Source organism: Neurospora tetrasperma (assembly GCF_000213175.1).
Source record: "Neurospora tetrasperma FGSC 2508 unplaced genomic scaffold NEUTE1scaffold_4, whole genome shotgun sequence".
Lineage (NCBI taxonomy): Eukaryota > Fungi > Ascomycota > Sordariomycetes > Sordariales > Sordariaceae > Neurospora > Neurospora tetrasperma.
In genome coordinates, this window is record NW_009799102.1 from 2501153 (window position 1) to 2519662 (window position 18510).

The following is an 18510-nucleotide window of genomic DNA, read 5'->3' on the forward strand; positions in this document are numbered from 1 at the left end:
GAGGTGAGCGGACAAGTGGATGGTCAGGGCGAGATACTTCCACTTCTTATATGCAACGGATTTGGCCTTCACTGTTGCTTCCTGCGCGTTTCGTGGGTTCAACTTCCAACTTCGCAATATGTGCTGATGCCGAACTCAGCGCTATCTTTCTGATTCAGTTCCGGCAACAAATGATGGAAGTTGCGTGTGAGGTTCTGTGAATTGGGTTGACGACCCCTCTTGTCCGTCGTGCGCTCGGTAGTCGCTTGAAGTAACGTCTGGGCGGTTGCTGCTTGTTCCTTTGGCGCAGTCTCGGTGGGCTGAGGATTCTTGATGGGTTTATGGAAACGTAGAGCTCGGATTGAAATCCCTCGGTCGCCAGCTATTCTCAAACATTTGCGTTGTCGTCTTATAGTGTCTGCGTTGGTCAGGGTTGTACAGTGTGATATGAGTGCAGTGTAACGGGGACGTCCCGGTCGTGACGAAGTCCCTCAGCTCAGTTAGTGGGGATACCCTATCTACATACAAAGCATTGGCAATCTGTGGCCCGCTCTTAGCAGTTTTAACTAGGTTGTATACAACAAGCATATCATTATCGCTCCCATATAGACATAGCACTCTCACCAACACACCGGTATCGACAAAGCCATTGACAATTCGCCTGCACCTACCCGCACCGCCATCTCCATTGATTTCACATGCACAAATGCGCATATGGTGAATGCAAACAGTCAATTCGTGAACAGGCGGTAAAGCAGTGGCTTATAGCCCGTTACATCAACCTCCATGCAGAATTGAATACTTAACAAAAGATTAACTGAAATCTCGGTGTTCTCACGCATAATGTTCAACGTTGGGATAGGTGTCCGTATCAACAATGCGCATTGTCATCACCAGCGACCCGATATGTCAGATCTCAGTTCCCAAGGTACCAATGAATTTCGAGTCACGGATGACTGGTCACGTTCCTGGCTCTTAGGTGTAAAACAATGCAGAATAATTGACCCTTTGCATGTCGAGATCTTCATACAAGTGTATACATATACCTAGATATCCAGGTTTCTAGCCCACTACAATAACAAACCAACAAACAAACAAACCGGTTCGCCAGATCACCATCCTTCATCGCATGCATCCATGCTGTTCCGGGAAACCAAGCATTGCCATTCGCAAATCAGATTGTTCTTGTCGCCATCCATTGCCTTACTTTTTTGGGTACTCGGTTTGGTCTCGCCCGTCTTCCCTGCGGGCGCATTGTTTTAACTCAATAGTTTTGTTGCCTAACGAAAAGGAAATACTGTGTAGCCAAAAAAGACGCCGTCCGGCGTGTCGGAGCTACACGCTGCTCCGATGATAAGAAAACGGAATAGATGGTAACTGTCAAGTATATTGAAACTGCAACGGAAATGAACTTTGGCGGGTTTCTTGGGTGGTCTCGAGACAGTGATTATCCAGGAGTCATTGTCTGTAGGTGGTATCCCCAATCACCCGTGCATTGGTGAGCATCGCGTCGAAAGTATTGTAGACTCGCGGTGGGAACAGCAGGTCTGTTCAAAGATGCGGGTTTTCACATCAGCGGTGGGCTTAAAAAGAGGTGCGGAACCGTAATCATGTTGCGGATATCCGCGCTACCGGAAAAAATATCCTCATCGGCGGTCTCCGCTTCCATTCACTTTCGCTCGCCTCTGGGTCATACCATGAGAACACGGGTGTTACAGGGCAGCCGGCCTCAATGTCCATATCGCCTCCTTTGACTATGGTGCATTGATGGCAGGCATTTCGACCTGCGTAGGGCCTAAGCACGCCCCTCCTGTTTGTCTGCAACGGTTGTTCGTATGCGCAGCCTTTCCTTGCCATAGCTCATAGCAGCCTCGGGCTGCGACTCTCCGGTGCGGCGCCTAACAATATTCCTGTCCAATAATGACAAACGGCTCGTGGAGGTAACATAGTTACCGGGTCGAGAACCACAATCACCGTTGAAAAGCCATCCTCATGCGATGCTGGCAAGCACTGCTGGCAGCGAGCTTGGGCGGAACAACTGGATGCAATATGGTCCTCGAACAACGGATGCGACTAGGAACGTCATTTCGACGCCTAACAGACCCGCCTCGCGTTTCGCGCTTCTCGTGACATCGAAGCGATTAAGGATCAAGACCTAAGGGCCACCGCCAAGCTGCGCAGACCGAAGCGGAATCACGAGCTGGCCTCAGAGGCCTCGGAGGCCACATATGAGGCCTGAGACGAGGTCGTGGACGAGTACACGTTAGATTCGTCAGCATTCAGACCGACCTCGTCAAGGGCCAGCGCAAGTTCATTAAGGCCATCCTTAAGTCGCGCCTAGCGAAAGTTGATGACAGCAAGCTGCGACATTGTTAGCACAAGTCCACAAACCCGGACGAAGATTGTACGTACCCGACTATTTAGGCCATAGACCAGCTTTCCTCCCTCTGCATCCCAGCCAAGGCAGGGTGCGAGAATCTCGTCCGCTTCTGCGCCTGTTTTGGGGCTCCTCCATCCCGGATGGGATTCCTTGTTCCAGCTCGCGTAAGGCACCGTTGGATCATCAAGCTTCCACACCAAGACCCTGTCCGCGGTTGCTCCGGCAATGTAAGTGCCGTCGGGGGTCATTGCGATGCTAGCAATCTGATCGGCCATCGTCATCGAGTACTTTGCCTTGTTGTCAGCGTTGCGCACGTTCCATATGCAGATGGCGCCATCTTCCCCACTGGACGCAAGCAATCTTTCATCTTCCTCCGGCTCGCGGTCCAAGGGCTGCCATAAAAGACCGGTGATGTTTCCGATATGGGCGCTGATGGACCGTCGTTGACCCGCTTGGTCCCAGATCTAAGGAGTAGAGTGTTAGTAGAGGTTCAGATGTTGTTGTTTTCTTGTTTGCAGTGTCCCACTTACATGTATGACGCCTTTTTCAGTGGCAGTAGCAATAAGCCCCGTCTTTGCGTCGTATTTGATCTGACTGAAACTTTCGTCCTTGTCGGTGTCAAACTCTCTGCCAGGCTCGATACCCTTCTCTTCACAGCGCAGGGCGACCAAGCAATCACCTCCACAAATTACAAACTCGGTCTCGCTAACCCAGCAAACATCGAGAACACTATCGTCGAGAGTGCGTTCAAGGAGGTGAGAGACCGAGTTTGCGGTCGACAGCGAGAACACAGTGACCATTATGCCGCGGCTATCGAGACTAACGCCCAAAATCAAGTCTTTGTTAGGGCTCCAACGCAACTTGATGACGGGAGGGTCGACGCCATCGAAGCGGTGGATAGGCGAGCCATTGACATCCCAGATGCTGACACGCGACTTGCCCCCATGATCCACAGCCAGAGCAATGGCAGTACCATCGGCATTCCAGGCAAGTGACGAGACGGTGGACGACTTGAGGACGTCCTGCTCGGTGAGGCTGGAGAAGCTGGAGTTGAGCGTGAAAGGGGGGGCCGTGCGGTCGTCCACGTGACCTGCAGGGATGTCGGCCACTGGGGCGTCTCCACGCGAGAGAGTCCAAAGACGGGCTAGCGCCTCGGTCCCGGCAACCGCCAAGATGGATGGGTTGCTGGGGTTCCACTCGCAGAACAGCGCCAGCGGCGAAGCAATCGGATTTTCGGCCATCTGGTCCTGGCTTGTTGATAGTTCTGATTCTGTGCTCTCGTCGGCGCCCATGCGCAGGAATACCGTTGCCGGCGTGAGATCTAGCGGCTCTTCTGTCTGCGTGCCCTTCTCTGGGCCCTCGGTGCGTGGTGGTGGAGATGCGGCCTGCTCACCCTCCAGGGGCGACGGGTAGGCATGGTTGTTGTTGACATTGCTGCTACTCGAGTTGTTGTTGTTGTTGTTGTTGTTATTGTTGTTGCTGCTGCTGCTGCTGTTGTCTGCGTGAGAGTCGATTTCCATGGGCGTCGTAGCTGATTCCGCCCCATTTCCGTTCTCGTTGCCATTGCTCAGCCTTTGTCGCTTTGCTGGCGTTCCGTTGCGCAAAACATGATGCGGCCGCTCACTCCCGCGTTTTCGCGCATTTCCATTCTCAATCTCGGTCTCAGCTTCCGACTCATCTTCCTCCTCCATATCCTCCACCGATTCATTGGGTGCTGGTTCAAACTTGAGAGGCCCGAACACACCGCGGGCGCTCTCGGCTGCTGCTTGCCCTTCACGGGTGTCCTGCTAAAATGTCAGCAAAAAAACTGGACCCCATGACAGCGCTGCAACCGCTGCAGCCACAGGAGCCGACTCCCACCGGGGGGTTTCCGGGTGTGCCAGAGGGCAGCGCACAATGACGCCGCCCGGCCATCTAGGTCATGCCGAATTGAAGCCGATACAGATTTTTGGAGAGCAGCGGATCGAGCAGCAAATGCTAAGGAAAGCGCGCGGCTATCGTACCTGGTTGGCTTCCGCAAATTTCCTTTGGTAGTCTTCATAGATAAGGCCCTTGTTCAACAAGGACACCAGCGCGTACGTGTGCACATGCTTTGCAAAGTCAAATTTCCTGTGGGGAGCCTGCACTCGCCATTCTTTCTGGAGCTTGGCAGCAGTGTCTCGATAATCTGTGGAACAAAAGACGGTGCGCGCGGTTAGTCTCGCAAGGCGGGAAAAAGAAATATACCAACCGCCAAGGGCCATGCGCCTTGGAGGGATTCAAGAAAAGCAGACATACTGGACTCGAGTAGATATCTATAAGACGCGAGATGGCAAGTCCATCGTCAGTACTTTGCCATGCCATGAATAGCCCCAAGCCTAGGGAGGGAGAGTGCGCCGAGTCTTGACACTTGACAAGCAGCGCAGAGGGTGGCGGGGAGGGATGGGCGAACCTCCAAACGAGATAGTTCACTCGGTCCGTGTCCAGTAGTTCCTTCATCGTCGTCGTCGTCGTCAGTCACGGGCAGATTGCCGGGGCGGCGAGCGATTGGACACTGGTTGTGAAAACGGGTCGAAGGCGACAAATATGTACTGGTCGGCGCGGTCCAGGGAACGACCAGGCGCGGCAAATGGGTATCAGGTACTGTAGCGCGCTTTCAAGAATGCCGAATCTGTAGCTCCGTCGAAAGTGTTTACGCTTGGAACGGCGACGCTGAGGGTTGGTTGCGGAGGGCGAACGGCAGGATGGGATGGGGGTTAGATTTGTGGTAGATTTGGCTGGATTTGGCTTTGGCCTCTGGGACTGGAACGGTGGGTAACGGGAGGGCCCCGGGCAGTGCGGATTTCGAGGTGTTCCACCGCAGCGCAGGGCCAGGCAGTGGACGGCAGGTGGGAGTGGGTGCCGCCGTGGGTGCACTGGGTGGGCAGGTGGGCGAGCTGCTTCGTTCGGTTCTTGCCCGGCTGCTCAGATGCTGCATCGAAATGGAGGACAAGGAAGGTACCTCCCGTCCACGAAGGCCTTGCCCCCGGTCCGGTCGTTGCCCTGGCGGTCCTGGGCCTTGCTGCTGCTGCTGCTGCTGCTGCTGCGCGTTTAGGCGAGTGCTAAGATGCAGGCCGCGCGCTAGTCCCTTTTGGGATATGGAGAAAATGGAACTGCAAAGTGCCACGCCCGCTTGCCCAAGACAGCAGACAGACAGTTTCAATTTCGACACTTGCAATCGACGATTTCAGTGTGTTAGCAAATCACGAGAGGAGACAGCATTGGCAGCGAATCCGCGTCAATCATGGCAGCGCAAGTATTTACACTAGGTATCAAAGACCGACAGGAGAGGGGGACTTCGATGAGGAACAGGGGTCATCCAGCCCATATGGAGAACCCCCCTTCCTTCATATTGCTGATGTCGCCTCACCTCACTCTTGGACAACCAACATGTACAGCTTGTCCACCATTTAATGTGCATATGTATCGCGGAATAAGAAGGTGCGGTATTCGACTCTGAGCGATGTGATCAATGCGCTTCACGGCTACGTAGCCTTCTAACAGGCAACTTTATGTCATGTTTGCTGCTTTCATTTGTTGTCCCATTGCTGACGAGTCTTTTATCCGATCAGTTAAAGGAATGGGATGGCAGTTGTTTCGCGTTCCATCGCATATGACGATCCATCTTTTGGGGTTCTGGATGCCCGGGCCAGTCGAACATTAGGTTGGCCGGGATATGATGGGTCAGGATTCAGTCCCAGGCGATTGTGCCGTGTGTCGTTTGATCCGCAGCATTGAGGTGCCTCTACCTAGAAGGGTAGGAAGTGGGATGCAAGTCGCCCTTCTGCCTTTGACCTGCTTTTAAACGATTGCACATTGCACATGTGCGCCGTTACTGTACGAACTGCAAACGCTCAACTCATGAAACTTGGAGGTCGTTTCAACAATATTTATCATGGTTCGCAGATGACAGTGCCATTGCCTCCCTTTACACTACACTACACTAAATTCCCGGCTCCCAAGGCTCCTGTTCGCGAGGTGACGATCCCTTTCTCACATTGGCCCAACGTGTAACCAACCATCAATCAGCCAGTGACGATGATCTAGTGTGTGCGACAGACCCAATCTCGCCCCCCTCCCCGGCCGAGCGACGGGAATGGCTTTCCAGAGCACGCGAATCTACTCACCAAGCTCTCCATCCACCTCGTTTTGCGATTGCTCCCTCAACCTGGGCTGGCCCGTCTGAAATTCGGACAAGTAGAACTGGCTTCGATTCTGTTGCAGCGTCGTGTGTTGCAGACCTGCTCCCTGGAGGAACAAAGCCCTGGCGTTCCATTTCTAGGCTGTCCTCCTCTCTCCGTGTCTCGCCAATTGCCATCCATCGAATGGGCGGCCAATCAGCACGGCCACTGGAAAGGGTCGCTACTGGGCAAGGGTGCCAAGGGACCAAGGCCCGGGGCTCTTCGATCTCGACCAGCTGCCGCAACGATTGGCTGGAGTTGGTTTTGACGTGCCTTTTTCATCACAAACAGCCCGATGGTTCGTTTCAGGGGTACAAGTACAAGCGTCCCGCTCTGCCCCCACACCTTTTTGGGATGGACACTGCCGGTATCGAGACTGCGACCCTCTTTTTTCCCCCTCAAGCCCGAAGAAGCGAACGCACTCTGTGGCACGCGTGTTTTGTGCAGAGACGTCGAATGCAACGCCTGAATTAAATTGTCGGGGCAACGACCGCTAAACGGCTCGCTGATGATAAGTTTCATCTCTGCAGTACATGTGTTTTTTTTCTAGGGCATGATCGCTCTTTGTCTTCTTTGTCTCTCTGCCGACTTGACCAAATTCGGGGCAATCGTACTACACTGTGTAGGTAGTGTAGAAGGTTTATTTATCTGTGGGACCACCTCTATGGGAGTGCGATTCCATCATCAACCCAAACTAGGTCCAAGCCACACAGTTGGATTAAGCTAGAAGTGTGTAAGCTCCTGCTGGAACTTCGTGTCGCTATGGTTATCTTCTGCTTTGTCGTAGAACAAGTTGGACGGAACAGACCCCCTTGCATTCTTGGTATGTCGGTTAACGATACGACAGTCCCAGGCTCTCCGAGCACTGGAGTCCAAGAGAAGGGGGAGGGGGGGGGGGGGGTTTAGAAATGGAATTGAAAAGTCAAGTTGACACACTCATCCAGTGGCCCTATGTGTTTCTTGTTGAGATACTCTCATTGTCTTCGCCGCATGATCCGGATCGGTTCATGTTCTTTGTCCTCCCCTCGGTCTGACTGCTGCTGAGCTGTGACGGATGCTGTTACATGGTGCTGGATTCAAGGTTCCCGCTTTGTCAAGAGGCAGGTACGTACCGGCTGCAGGCCCGATGGAGCACCATGATGGCATGGCATTGGGCAATCTCCATACCCTTAAGTGGGCCACGATCCAATTCTCCAGTGACACATGATCGGCGGGCCGCCCGTTGCTTGACACCTGAGGCAACAACTGCAGTTCGGCTCTAGAACCTTGCCGGCCAGGCCACGGGACATTCCGAGACCAGCTACACTACGAACAGACACGGACCCGCCAGGGCGCGACGGCCTGCAGCTTGACTGAGCTTCTCTGACAAGCGACAGGTGACGGACGACCCCTCGATGTCGCAGCCAGCACGAACTCGACGATCATGCTCTGATTGCGACGATATCTTATTTCATACTACTACTATTACTACTACTACCACTTCATAGACGATACCCAGGCCATTAGATACTAAACATAATCACCGCCATGCCGCCACGAATAAACCTCCCGCCCGTGACGCGCATCAGCCTCCTCGCCCTCGGCCTCCAGTCCGTCCTCAGCGCTGCCATCCGATACCGCCAGTGGACGGCGCACTCCGAGATTGTCATCCCATATCTCAACCTGATTCCTCAACTATCGCTCGTCTACCCGTGGACCTTTGTGACAACCACCCTCGTCGAGAGCAACATCTTCACCTTCAGTATCGCAGCCCTGACCCTCTACCATGGCGGTCGTTACCTTGAGCGCGCCTGGTCCTCGCGCGAGCTCGCCAAATTCCTGCTCGTCACCTCCCTGATCCCGAACGCTCTCTGCTTTGCCACCTTGATCCTCTTCTTCACCTTTACCAGGAACGAGCGATGGACGTACGTACACGATCCAAACCAGCTAACACGCATTGCTGCTTTACTATGGCTGGCTAACCCTTTGCTGTTTACAGACTCATGACCATCGCCGGCACCATCTCCCTCCAGATCTCCTTCCTCGTCGCTTTCAGCCAGCTCGTCCCCGCCCATACCGTCACCCTCTTCCGCGGCATCCTCTCGCTCCGTGTGCCCCGCTTCCCACTTCTCTACATTGGCGTCGTGACGGCCCTGTGCCTCACCCCCATGCTCACGAGCGTATCTTTCCTACTCGCCGTCTACGGCTTCATCACAAGCTGGACCTACCTCCGTTTCTACAAGGCCGTCTTTCCCGACCTCGACCAGTCCCAGACGAGCTCCCTCCGCGGTGACGCCAGCGAGACCTTTGCCTTTGCCGAGTTCTTCCCCGGTCCCGTCCGGCCCGTGGTTGCGGGCATCTCTGAGAACGTCTTCAACATGCTGGTCGCCATGCGCGTCTGCACGCCTTTTACGCAAGATCACATCTCAGCCGCGCGAGGCGACAATGCCTTCTCGCACCACAGCCATCAACGCGGCGTGCCCGGCAGCGCAAGAGCCGAGGCTGAGCGTAGGAGGGCGCTGGCTCTCAAAGCTCTCGACCAACGTCTGCATGCTGCTACCGCCGGCGCCGCCGCTCGCGCTTCGAGTAACCCAGCCCCGCCCGCTGTTCAGCCCCCCGCTCCATCGGCTACCGGCCCAACCGTCCAGACACAACCGCAGGCGAATACGCAAAAGACGATGACGGCGCAGACGGGCGATGCGGGCTCCAGCTCCGATAATGACGGCAGCAGAAGCAACGCTTGAATATGAATAAGAAACGCCAAAAAATACTGCAACGGTCAGCTTGATTAGACGCATCTATTATAGGGGCGGGGGAAAAGTTCAACGAGGAGATCCTGTCATGGAACAGCGTGGCCTACGATTTACGCGATAATCATCCGTGAGAACGTGCGGGACTATATTGACCGAGACTGCATTGATACCCGATCTGAATTATTCTCGAAGAGATTGCGGACGCATGCCACCATACCTTTGGCGATATGTCATTCATGAAGAACGAAGCCACCTAGGAAGGAAGTACTACTCGCAGAAGGAGTCAGAGGAGGAGGGGCAGCAGTACGAGAAGTGGGAGGAACAGAACCAAGAGGAGAGGAAGTGAAATATCAAGACCCAAGGTTGTGGGTGTGCGTCCAACCCAGTAGATCTGAGAAGTGGAAACCTCCAACTGACGTCTGTCACGTACAGCATAAGCATAATCAGAGAACAGAAAGTAGCAACTGCTCGAAGAGAGCCAGAATTACCAAGAATCTTTTATAAGTTATGTTTTGATTCATGAAAACTCGATCGCAAAGGACTGATGGCTTGCATGCCATTAGTTGCCAGATGTGTTGGAGATATTGTCCAAGTTTATCATCAGCACGCTGAGAACACGAAGGACAGAATACGCCCCACCCGACTTTGACTTTGCGCATATATTCTCGTAAAACAACAATTATGTTCCGAGTTTCTCATTCACTTGTTCATCCTGCCATGATACTACTTGTGGCTCAATTTCGAGGTGATGTCTTTTCTAGGATCACATTGAAACTTGACCATTGTCTATTTCGTCCCTCTTTTCTCTCAAAACACCCCCTTTCAGCTATGTCATTACCTTTTCTTGACCAAGAAGTAGGTTGAAAGAAAGCTCAAACATTTTGAAAAAAAAAAAAAAAAAAAAAAAAAAAAAAAAAAAAAAAAAAAAAAAAAAAAAAACCTTGCCTTCCCATTTGGTCTCCTTTACAACTGTTGAACTTGTTGATTTGCACAATTTTCTCGTAGCAGAAGTCCGCAAAGTCGATGGGAAGGGTACGCGAAGTCCTGCCAAACATCCAAGTTTTCTGGTACCTTGACACAAACTGATGTAGTTGTAAAATTGAACCAAAAACGTGAATTGCAAAACTTTTATAACAGATTGCATCATGCGTACATTCGTCTCTGGAGTACCGTCGTCTACTTGAACATGAACCTTTTCTGCCCAAAATCATCCTAGATACAAGCTTTCTCTTAAAATGTTTCCAACTTGGTCCACAGTTGTGTCATGTCACGACGAGGGTTTTCATTTAAGCTAAACCGTATTGGCACTTGTATTGACTTGTCTCATGTTCAATTTTGGTTTAGTCTCACGACCATTAGCCAGCTCTGAAGGCTGCGAACCGTTTTCCTTATTTGTGCAATCCTCTCTCTTGCTTTCCCTCGAAAAGTCCTTCTAGTTTCTCCTCTGTTCATAGGTATGTTCTCATCATCCTCGGACACTATATCATCATCAGACGCCAACCCATCGCAATCATCATCCACTCTCTTCGTCCTCTATGCCATTACCGTCATCATCTTGTTCCACTCCCCAGCGAAAGCGACAGCGGCCCCGGGCTCGACGCCGGCAACAAAACGAGGATAGAGATAGTAGCAATAGTAACTAGGACCGATGTAGGTATCCTAGCCGGCGAAATAACAGCTGGTGTCTTGATAGCGTCACACATCATTTCCCTATTCTCTTCCTTTTAACCAGAATAGCTTCCTAGCAACAGGTGCGTGGTTAATGAGAGTGCGGTTGTCTAAATTGGTATGAAGACTAGCCCAGTTTGATCAATACCTAAACATGATTCCTGGATGAAATAAAATGAAGCAACATTGAGGATGACGAAGAGGAAGAGAAAGAAGAGGAACAGATGGGAGGGGAGAGGATATGGGGACAAGTGGTGATGGAAAGAACCACCTGTGTTAGTTCAAGTGAGTATGTGAAAGAGTTCGGGAATGGTTGGGTAGAGGAGGAAGAGTGGGAAAGTGAAAGAATATATGATGGCGGGACTGCAAATCGACGATAGATATATAACTAGTGATGTCGTAAATAAAGGAGGGCAACGAGGTGGCACTGATTGTCACGATACCCAAGATGAAAATAGTGTGGATAACGTTGAAGAGGAAGGAGAGGATACTGACGTTGGCGACACCGATGACAATGATTTTGTCGACTATGCTGGCAACGAAAGTGAAATGAAAGAAGAGTACAGCGACAAAGACTCCATGGCGATGTTGAAGACGATGAGGGGGGAAAGGAGGATGTAAGATATGATGGCTAAAGGGAAAGGAAGGTAAGTGTTGTTCTTATCAAGAATATTATGGAACATGGATCGAGCGAGAGTCAAGGAAGGGGACGATAAAGACGGTGGTCAAGATGGTATATTATAAGTTGTTTCTTGATGAGAATGAAAATGAGGCTGACGGTAATGGTGGGAACCAATATCAAGTTTCAGGGGAGGTGTACCTGGATGTTGAAGAGGATTGGACTCATACGTACCAGCAACGTTCTCAAGCTTTTTGTGAAATAACCTCCGGTATCCAGGTTAGAAAGAGGCACTGTCGTCATCTGCTGATTATAGCCCGCCCAACTCGGAAACCAAACCAGTGACTACGACCTCAGATTGACGTCAATTAGTGATCGAAAACCGCTTGAACCAAGATAGCTTCTGTTCCACAAGATTTCATCTCGCAAAGATTGGATCGAGTCACACTGTTCAAGGTCAGTCAGTCAGTCAGTTCATCAGGACCTCATTCGAACCATAGGTGGGCAAGTCTTGCCCTCAAACAGATCAAGTCTCAGCCTCTCTCGTTCCAAACCCAGCAGCACACGGGCTGAACCCGCAATCAATCCGAAATGAGATTTTTTTTCCAGCCATGATAATCTCCTTGAAGGAAGAACGGGGAACACATTACTGAGACACGAAAGACTTACTCAGTGATCCGTTGTGCCCGCACAAGGGAAGTAGTGCACATTCCCTACCAAGTCGGGCACCGGGTCCAATACCTCGTGGTTTTTGACTTGTTACCCCAAGTAGGCGTTGTTGCCTCTTCAATATCACTGAGATATATGTACTGTGGTATGCGAGGTGAAGGGCAAAGGGACGAGAGGTAAGGGTTCGTTATCTGCCTGCTTCACGTCAGGAGTCAGTGAACCGCCTCAGATCAAGCCACAAATTTGCTGCTGATTGACGCTTGTATCATCTGCGAAAGGAGGTAGGATGAGGCGTTCTTGTGGCTACCCGTCCAGCCAAAGAGGGAACGCACGCATAAAAGTTGCGCGGCGTCTTCCCTAAGCTACTTGCCCAGAGTGTGTGTAGCGTTTGTCCTTGGACGGGAAAAAACTATCCAGATTGTGGCTTGATGGGTAGTAAGTAGTAGCAAGCAATATCCTCCCACACCGCGCATCAAAGACGTACGTATGCAGGTAACTCGAGTGCTGTAACGTCGTCAGATGCCACCGGATTCCGTCACTCGTCATCCCTTCATGAACCCGCCGCATCCATTCCACATCATACACCCGATCCATGGCCCCGTCTGGTCTACTCATCCATCATGACAATGATAAGTATGTAGTGACCTGGTAGCACAAAACCGCCAGACAGTCGGCAGACGAGACCAGCAGAACGGAACAACAGACAGACAAACAGACAGAGAGACGGACAGACGGACGAGAGAGACAGGATAAATCAGACACGAAGCCAACAGCAATAAAGAGTCTGTGCTCTTGAAGGAGATGCATGTCCGGTTTAGCTTCGGCTTCCTGCATGGCAGGCGTCTGCAGCCAAGAGAAGCATCGTGTTGTCAGGAGAGGGAAAAAGGGGGTAAAGGAAAGAAAAGAGAGATGACAACTGATACATGTACTACATCTTTGGTCAAACCGCTCCCTCCCCGGTTCGTAAAACCTCGGGACCTCAGCAACGCAGCAAGGTAGTACCGTAGGAGGGAATGTGAGAAGTACAACATGACCTGTTTCAACGTCTCGCGCAGTCCGCTTAGGATTTGCATGCATATTCGGTAGATGCACAGGTTCAGGTTCTGTATTTCCGTTCTACCCCTTGATGTGTCATGTATCGAGCGATTCTGGACATCATGAGGAGTATGTGTTGCGAGGTAAGCGAAAGGGAACCTGGTCGAGGTCATGATTCGATATTAGGTAAAGAAAAGCAGCAAGTGGCTTCGTAAGAGAGTCAGAGCAGACCACATAGGGCTAGTATAAAGAACGGAGAGGAACACGAGCTGGAATGTAGGATGACACACCCACATTAAAGCAAGACATCTGCCGCCGGGATGCACGAGTTTCGTGAACAACGAGCGGCCCTGAATGACAGACACACGACCCATGAAGTTTCGTAATACCTACACCAAACATCTTTCATCTTTTCTGGCTCGGGAGGCCGCGTTCCTCCCAAGTGTACAACAGACGCCACTGGGCGCATCAGTGATTCGCGTCACCTTGCCTGTTCCACGAGGACCCGTTTGGTGATTTCGGCCAGCTTCATTGGAACGTCTCGAGCCTTACGAGATCCTTTCCTGCCTCGAATCCAAGCTGCCTGATATCCTCATCGATTTCAACAACTAAGATTTGCTGGCGCCTCTGAAGCGACTTGGTATGTTGCAGAGATGGGTAGGGCAAGTTGATTGATCTAAGTCCAGGGTTAGGGTTAAAATGACTCGGGATATCACGACGTTCCCAAGCCTTCGAGAGCTTGATAACCGAACGCTTGTGTAACGAGCCATCTACTGTGCAACGGTTCGGTAAGGCAGGGGGCTAACTCATGAAGCTGCTAATCCCAAAGGGGGATTGGTCCCCGTTGGCATTTGTCGGTTGGCTGTTCGACAGGCTGCTGAACCCATGATGCTGCTGAGGAAGGGTGTCAGCAAGGGGTTCGTTTCCTGCCTCGAGCGAACCTGGGGTGCTGGTTACACAGGGCTTGATAGGGAAAGATGGCTTGGCTCGGTGTATCTGCGACGACCGCGTTTTGCGCCGAACGATTTGATCTCTTTTGATTGCTCAGCGTCGATCCTCTGTGATGAATCCTTGCAGCCAAGCCGTTGGACCAACCACCTGCTTGGAATATTTGTGCCACGCCGTGGGATTCCAAGCCAGTCAATCAATGAGCAACACCAGAGGCTTGATGGCTCAAGCCACAATCATGCCTTTTCCATCTCCATGCTCAAAATCCGGACAACATGATCATGCCAGCCCGGCTAGAAACGTGGCGCATGGAATTTTTGTCTCGGTCTGAATCTGTATTTCAGACGATTTGCTGGTGCCTGGCATTGTAGTGACGACTCGGGGAGAAGTGTGAAAGGTGCGCCCGTCCTGTTACATAGGGCGTTATTCACGTGCTGATTCCTGGGCTCCAATGCAATGAAACCCATTGGAAGTCACAGTTGATGCCGATGCTGAGCTGTTCGACTACCTCTAGCGATTCGAGGCAGGTCTTTTATCACTGAAAACGCCCCATAGAAGGTAAGGTGCCGTTGGCCTGTCAGCATGGCGGGGCACTTGGGCGTTACAGTACGCATAGAATTGGGCCTCATTACTTTTCGTGAGGTGGTTAATGGCCCCTTTTTCGGTGAAGATATTATGTCGTCTGCCTTGCCGTTTGCCAATGACAACAAGGCATGGATGCATAGGCGTTTCTGTCGACCCTGTTGAGACTTGCCTTTCGTCATCGGGCTCTATCTAGGTCGGCTGGCCCGGGGTCTCAGAACTCGTGGGCTTTGTGCCGTGTGCGATATGTAGTGTACTGGAGGCGCAGAAAGGGGTGACAACTTAGGTAGTCTGCAGGTCCCGTCGTGGTGGTCGTAGCGCCCCGAGCACACCAACTGCCCGGCCCGTCACAGCGGGTGCCGAATTTTGTTGAGGGCAATTTGAGTGGAAGGATTGAGCCTCTTTGGTGGGTGGAGCCTCTAGTAAAATAGGGTGGAGGAAAGGCTGTGGCCGATGGTCGTCGTCACCGTCCACTGGAATCTCGGCACCCGCCATTCTCGATCCTGACAAGCGTTGTGTAGTGTAGCTAATGAAAATGCGGAGCTGGAACACTGACCGGGAGCCCACTCATCTAACTCGGCCGCCCTCGGGCACGTGCAGATATACCCCGTTCCTTCAGGAGCAGTAGAAAAGCCCGAAAGACACGGTAGAATGGAAACGAGGGAACGCTGACTTGAAGCGTCACCATGTCCGCAAACAAACCGAAGCAAAAAGTAACTGAAGAAGGGCGCTATCATCAATTGACCAAAGGAGTGACGGGAATGAGTGCTCGGCAAGCCCCTCCCTGTCTTGTCAGTCTGTGGTGTTACAATGGACAGATTTGGGCGTGCACGTGACCCAGGCGGCCGCACGATTCATCAGTCTGCACACTTTATCTTACGTAAGAGACTCCGACAATCGTACCGGGAAGTACCGCAGCAGACCCCACCCCGGGCCCGACTCCTCGCGATCCCGTTCCCGTCTCAACTCCGACAGATTCTAGCCCCTCAATTCTTGACCCGGCGTACCTGCGCACCCGTCCTCACCTTGGTATGCCGAAAATGCCGTTCTTTGGAGGAGAGAGAGGGAAGATGAAATGAATTCAAAGGTAAGAAAGACAAGTTTATCAACTTCTCCTCAGGGTTAAACGCCAAAAGTGCTTGGCCCCGAAATAGCTCGTGGGTCGGAAGCAACGTCAGGGGTTTTTTGATCCATGACATTTCATCCAAACCTTCCTCGCCTTCCAAAACTGGGTGTCCACCCTGTTTCTTTTCCCCGGCGGATCTGTATCCACTTCTCCTTCCTTTTGGTCCCACTTGTGACCGGCTTGTGCCACCCCACCTTCCACCCACCACAACCACAAAGCCCTTGATCCTTCCATCTCAGAAACCTCCCATTTCCGGGAGATGGATGGCCTGTGCTCAGTCACATCGTTAAACCAGTGACTGACCCTTTCGGGACATGGCCGGCGATAATTGATGCGTGTGCCACTTTCTGCACCCATTTGCAAAGGGTGATCATTCCATGTTATTACTCTCGTCTTACCCGACAGGCTGCCCGACCGCTCTAGATGAACGTGCAACAACATACCGGTCGCAACAATTTACTGGCGATACAGCACACAATGAATATCAAATTTATCCTTTATCCAACCGCCTTTACTTCCACCGCACACAAGCGTCTGCCATCTGACTTGAACATATCCGTCCCCTTCCTTCTCCAACATGAGAGCAGTTTACACGCCATGGGACCACTGAAGAGAACCTCGCGGCGGTCCTCCTTTGCCACCCCTCAGCTTGACAGAAGTGTGCCTGGATCTGGTCATCCATCCATTCATCCCCTCCCATAGTATGATTGATGATGCCTCAGCCTCCTCCTTCTGCCAGAACCTCTGGCTACCGCCACCCGGTTCCTCTTTTGTGTTCTAGACGGACCGACAAAGTGCCCATCGGAAGACAAGGAACAGCCAAGACACATCACAATTCCGCGGACCCGACGCCCGCATATGCGATTTCCCATGCATGTGATATGAAACTTGGTGACACATGTTTGGCAACGGGGCCTATTCAGTACGAGCATGGCATGACGCACGCACTTTACGCGCCGCGCGCACACATTCGGGACACAATGCGTGATCTTCCATTTCGAAATGCTCCTCGCTCTCAACTGCGTGGACATGGCAACCTCAAGCGGGATGGATGGATGGTTGGTAGTTAAAGAAACGGATTCGCATTCAGCGGACACCATCGGACACCATCAGTATCACCACTACCGCTATCAGTCGGGTCTATTTCTTACTGGTTCATTCATATGTCACTTAAGGGATATATACCACATGCAGTACCGAGCCGATATTGCCCATCACCACCATCGTCACTTCATTTCATCTGATTCCGCCCATTTAACACAAAAGAAACGACAGCACAGACAGATGATAAGTATCTACCACATCTATCCACTCCCTCCGCCTACGTCGCTCGTCAAATTTCACATTTTGTACCCTACCCAGCTCACCCACGCTTCCTTTCACGTTATCGCCATATTCTGCCCACCTTACTGAGTACAGTGCTGCATTTCCTCATTTGATATGGTTTTACTTGACCAATCCTTTGATTTTGATTGTTCCCAAGTAGCTTTGAGACTGGCATCAACTCACTAGCAGATTGGTCGAAGCCAGATATACCCGGCGCTATACCTAGTTGAGTGAAACTATAATGGATGAGAAGATGCGGTACCATCCGAGCCAACCATCCGACATGTTCGACGCGACCCAGCTGATGAGCCATGCCCATCCTCGCTTCCATGGTTCGAGAACCAAACAACGGACGTCGGTTCCGCCTCGTCTATTTTACTGTACCTGTACATAAAACCCCACGACGTTCTTTGGCTTAATGATCCCATTTATGGGTGCCATCCATCAAACCCGTCAGCCCAATTTATTCGCAGCCACCCGATCATCCATCCATCCCTTAACTACTCACGATAGCCATCCATTCAGCGAGCTATGTACATGGGTGATTGTGCATCAACCCCTCGTCATGAAACGGATTACCTCGTTCGGGTATCTCATTCATATCATCACCCTGGTCGGCTTGGTGAGATAGGTACGTGCCTAGTATCTCGAAAGTCTACACTAATTTGCTGGGTGGCCATGGCCATCACAAATCTCACATATATTACTATATTAGTGGCACAATGAAGGTGAGATGGACAACGCTTCTCCCTCCGGTTCTTGAGAGAAACATTGCGAACAGATCATGCCTGGAACGGAGATAACAGGAAAGTTCAAAGCTCCATTGATTCAAACTACCATAAAGCCAGGCTCCCAGAAAACGACGAACATGATTATGTATTGTTTCCAGCTTACATCCTCTAAAAGCTGAGTTCAATCACAGCGGACAACCGTGCACAAGCCGAAATACCATTTGCGCCTACAGAGTCAACTTGATGTGTTTCTGCGGTTGGCAAACACATGAGGATGAACTGTATACACTTTAGTGAATGGAAAAGAGTTCTTATACGAGTATGCGATTACAGACGGGATGGAAGCAGACCAAAGACCAGATCGAAACCCAAGGATCTGACAGGTGCTACTAGCACGTGCTATTACATCAAGTCCACTCACCTCTGTGCAACTGCTTTCGATAGTTTATGCCAACGCAATATGCCGTGCAAACTCCGGAAAATTTAAGGAACCAAAATCATTTTAGCAAAATGACG

The 18510-nt window shown here is 51.5% G+C and overlaps 5 protein-coding genes across 5 annotated transcripts; 3 read left to right on the forward strand and 2 right to left on the reverse strand.

Moving 5' to 3' along the window:
• Positions 1-1416: 1416 nt before the first annotated feature.
• Positions 1417-2246, forward strand: NEUTE1DRAFT_117467 (uncharacterized protein; the record flags this gene model as incomplete). The annotated part of the gene is made up of 1 exon (XM_009854010.1): positions 1417-2246. The coding sequence occupies one exon, from the start codon at positions 1977-1979 to the stop codon at positions 2136-2138; it is 162 nt and encodes a 53-aa protein (XP_009852312.1).
• Positions 2247-2259: 13 nt separating this feature from the next.
• On the reverse strand, positions 2260-4602 carry NEUTE1DRAFT_123216 (uncharacterized protein; the record flags this gene model as incomplete). Its single annotated transcript, XM_009854011.1, has 4 exons — positions 2260-2340; positions 2392-2823; positions 2890-4143; positions 4363-4602. The coding sequence occupies 4 exons, from the start codon at positions 4600-4602 to the stop codon at positions 2317-2319; spliced, it is 1950 nt and encodes a 649-aa protein (XP_009852313.1).
• Positions 4603-8085: 3483 nt separating this feature from the next.
• On the forward strand, positions 8086-9441 carry NEUTE1DRAFT_147333 (uncharacterized protein; the record flags this gene model as incomplete). Its single annotated transcript, XM_009854012.1, has 2 exons — positions 8086-8462; positions 8537-9441. The coding sequence occupies 2 exons, from the start codon at positions 8086-8088 to the stop codon at positions 9279-9281; spliced, it is 1122 nt and encodes a 373-aa protein (XP_009852314.1).
• Positions 9442-10647: 1206 nt separating this feature from the next.
• Positions 10648-11579, forward strand: NEUTE1DRAFT_123218 (uncharacterized protein; the record flags this gene model as incomplete). Its single annotated transcript, XM_009854013.1, has 3 exons — positions 10648-10847; positions 11140-11247; positions 11339-11579. 3 exons carry the CDS (start codon positions 10747-10749, stop codon positions 11577-11579), a joined length of 450 nt encoding a protein of 149 aa, XP_009852315.1.
• A 4406-nt stretch (positions 11580-15985) lies between these two features.
• NEUTE1DRAFT_102016 (uncharacterized protein) lies at positions 15986-16933 on the reverse strand (the record flags this gene model as incomplete). The annotated part of the gene is made up of 5 exons (XM_009854014.1): positions 15986-16205; positions 16241-16284; positions 16381-16396; positions 16555-16607; positions 16886-16933. The coding sequence occupies 5 exons, from the start codon at positions 16931-16933 to the stop codon at positions 15986-15988; spliced, it is 381 nt and encodes a 126-aa protein (XP_009852316.1).
• Between the last annotated feature and the right edge of the window lie 1577 nt (positions 16934-18510).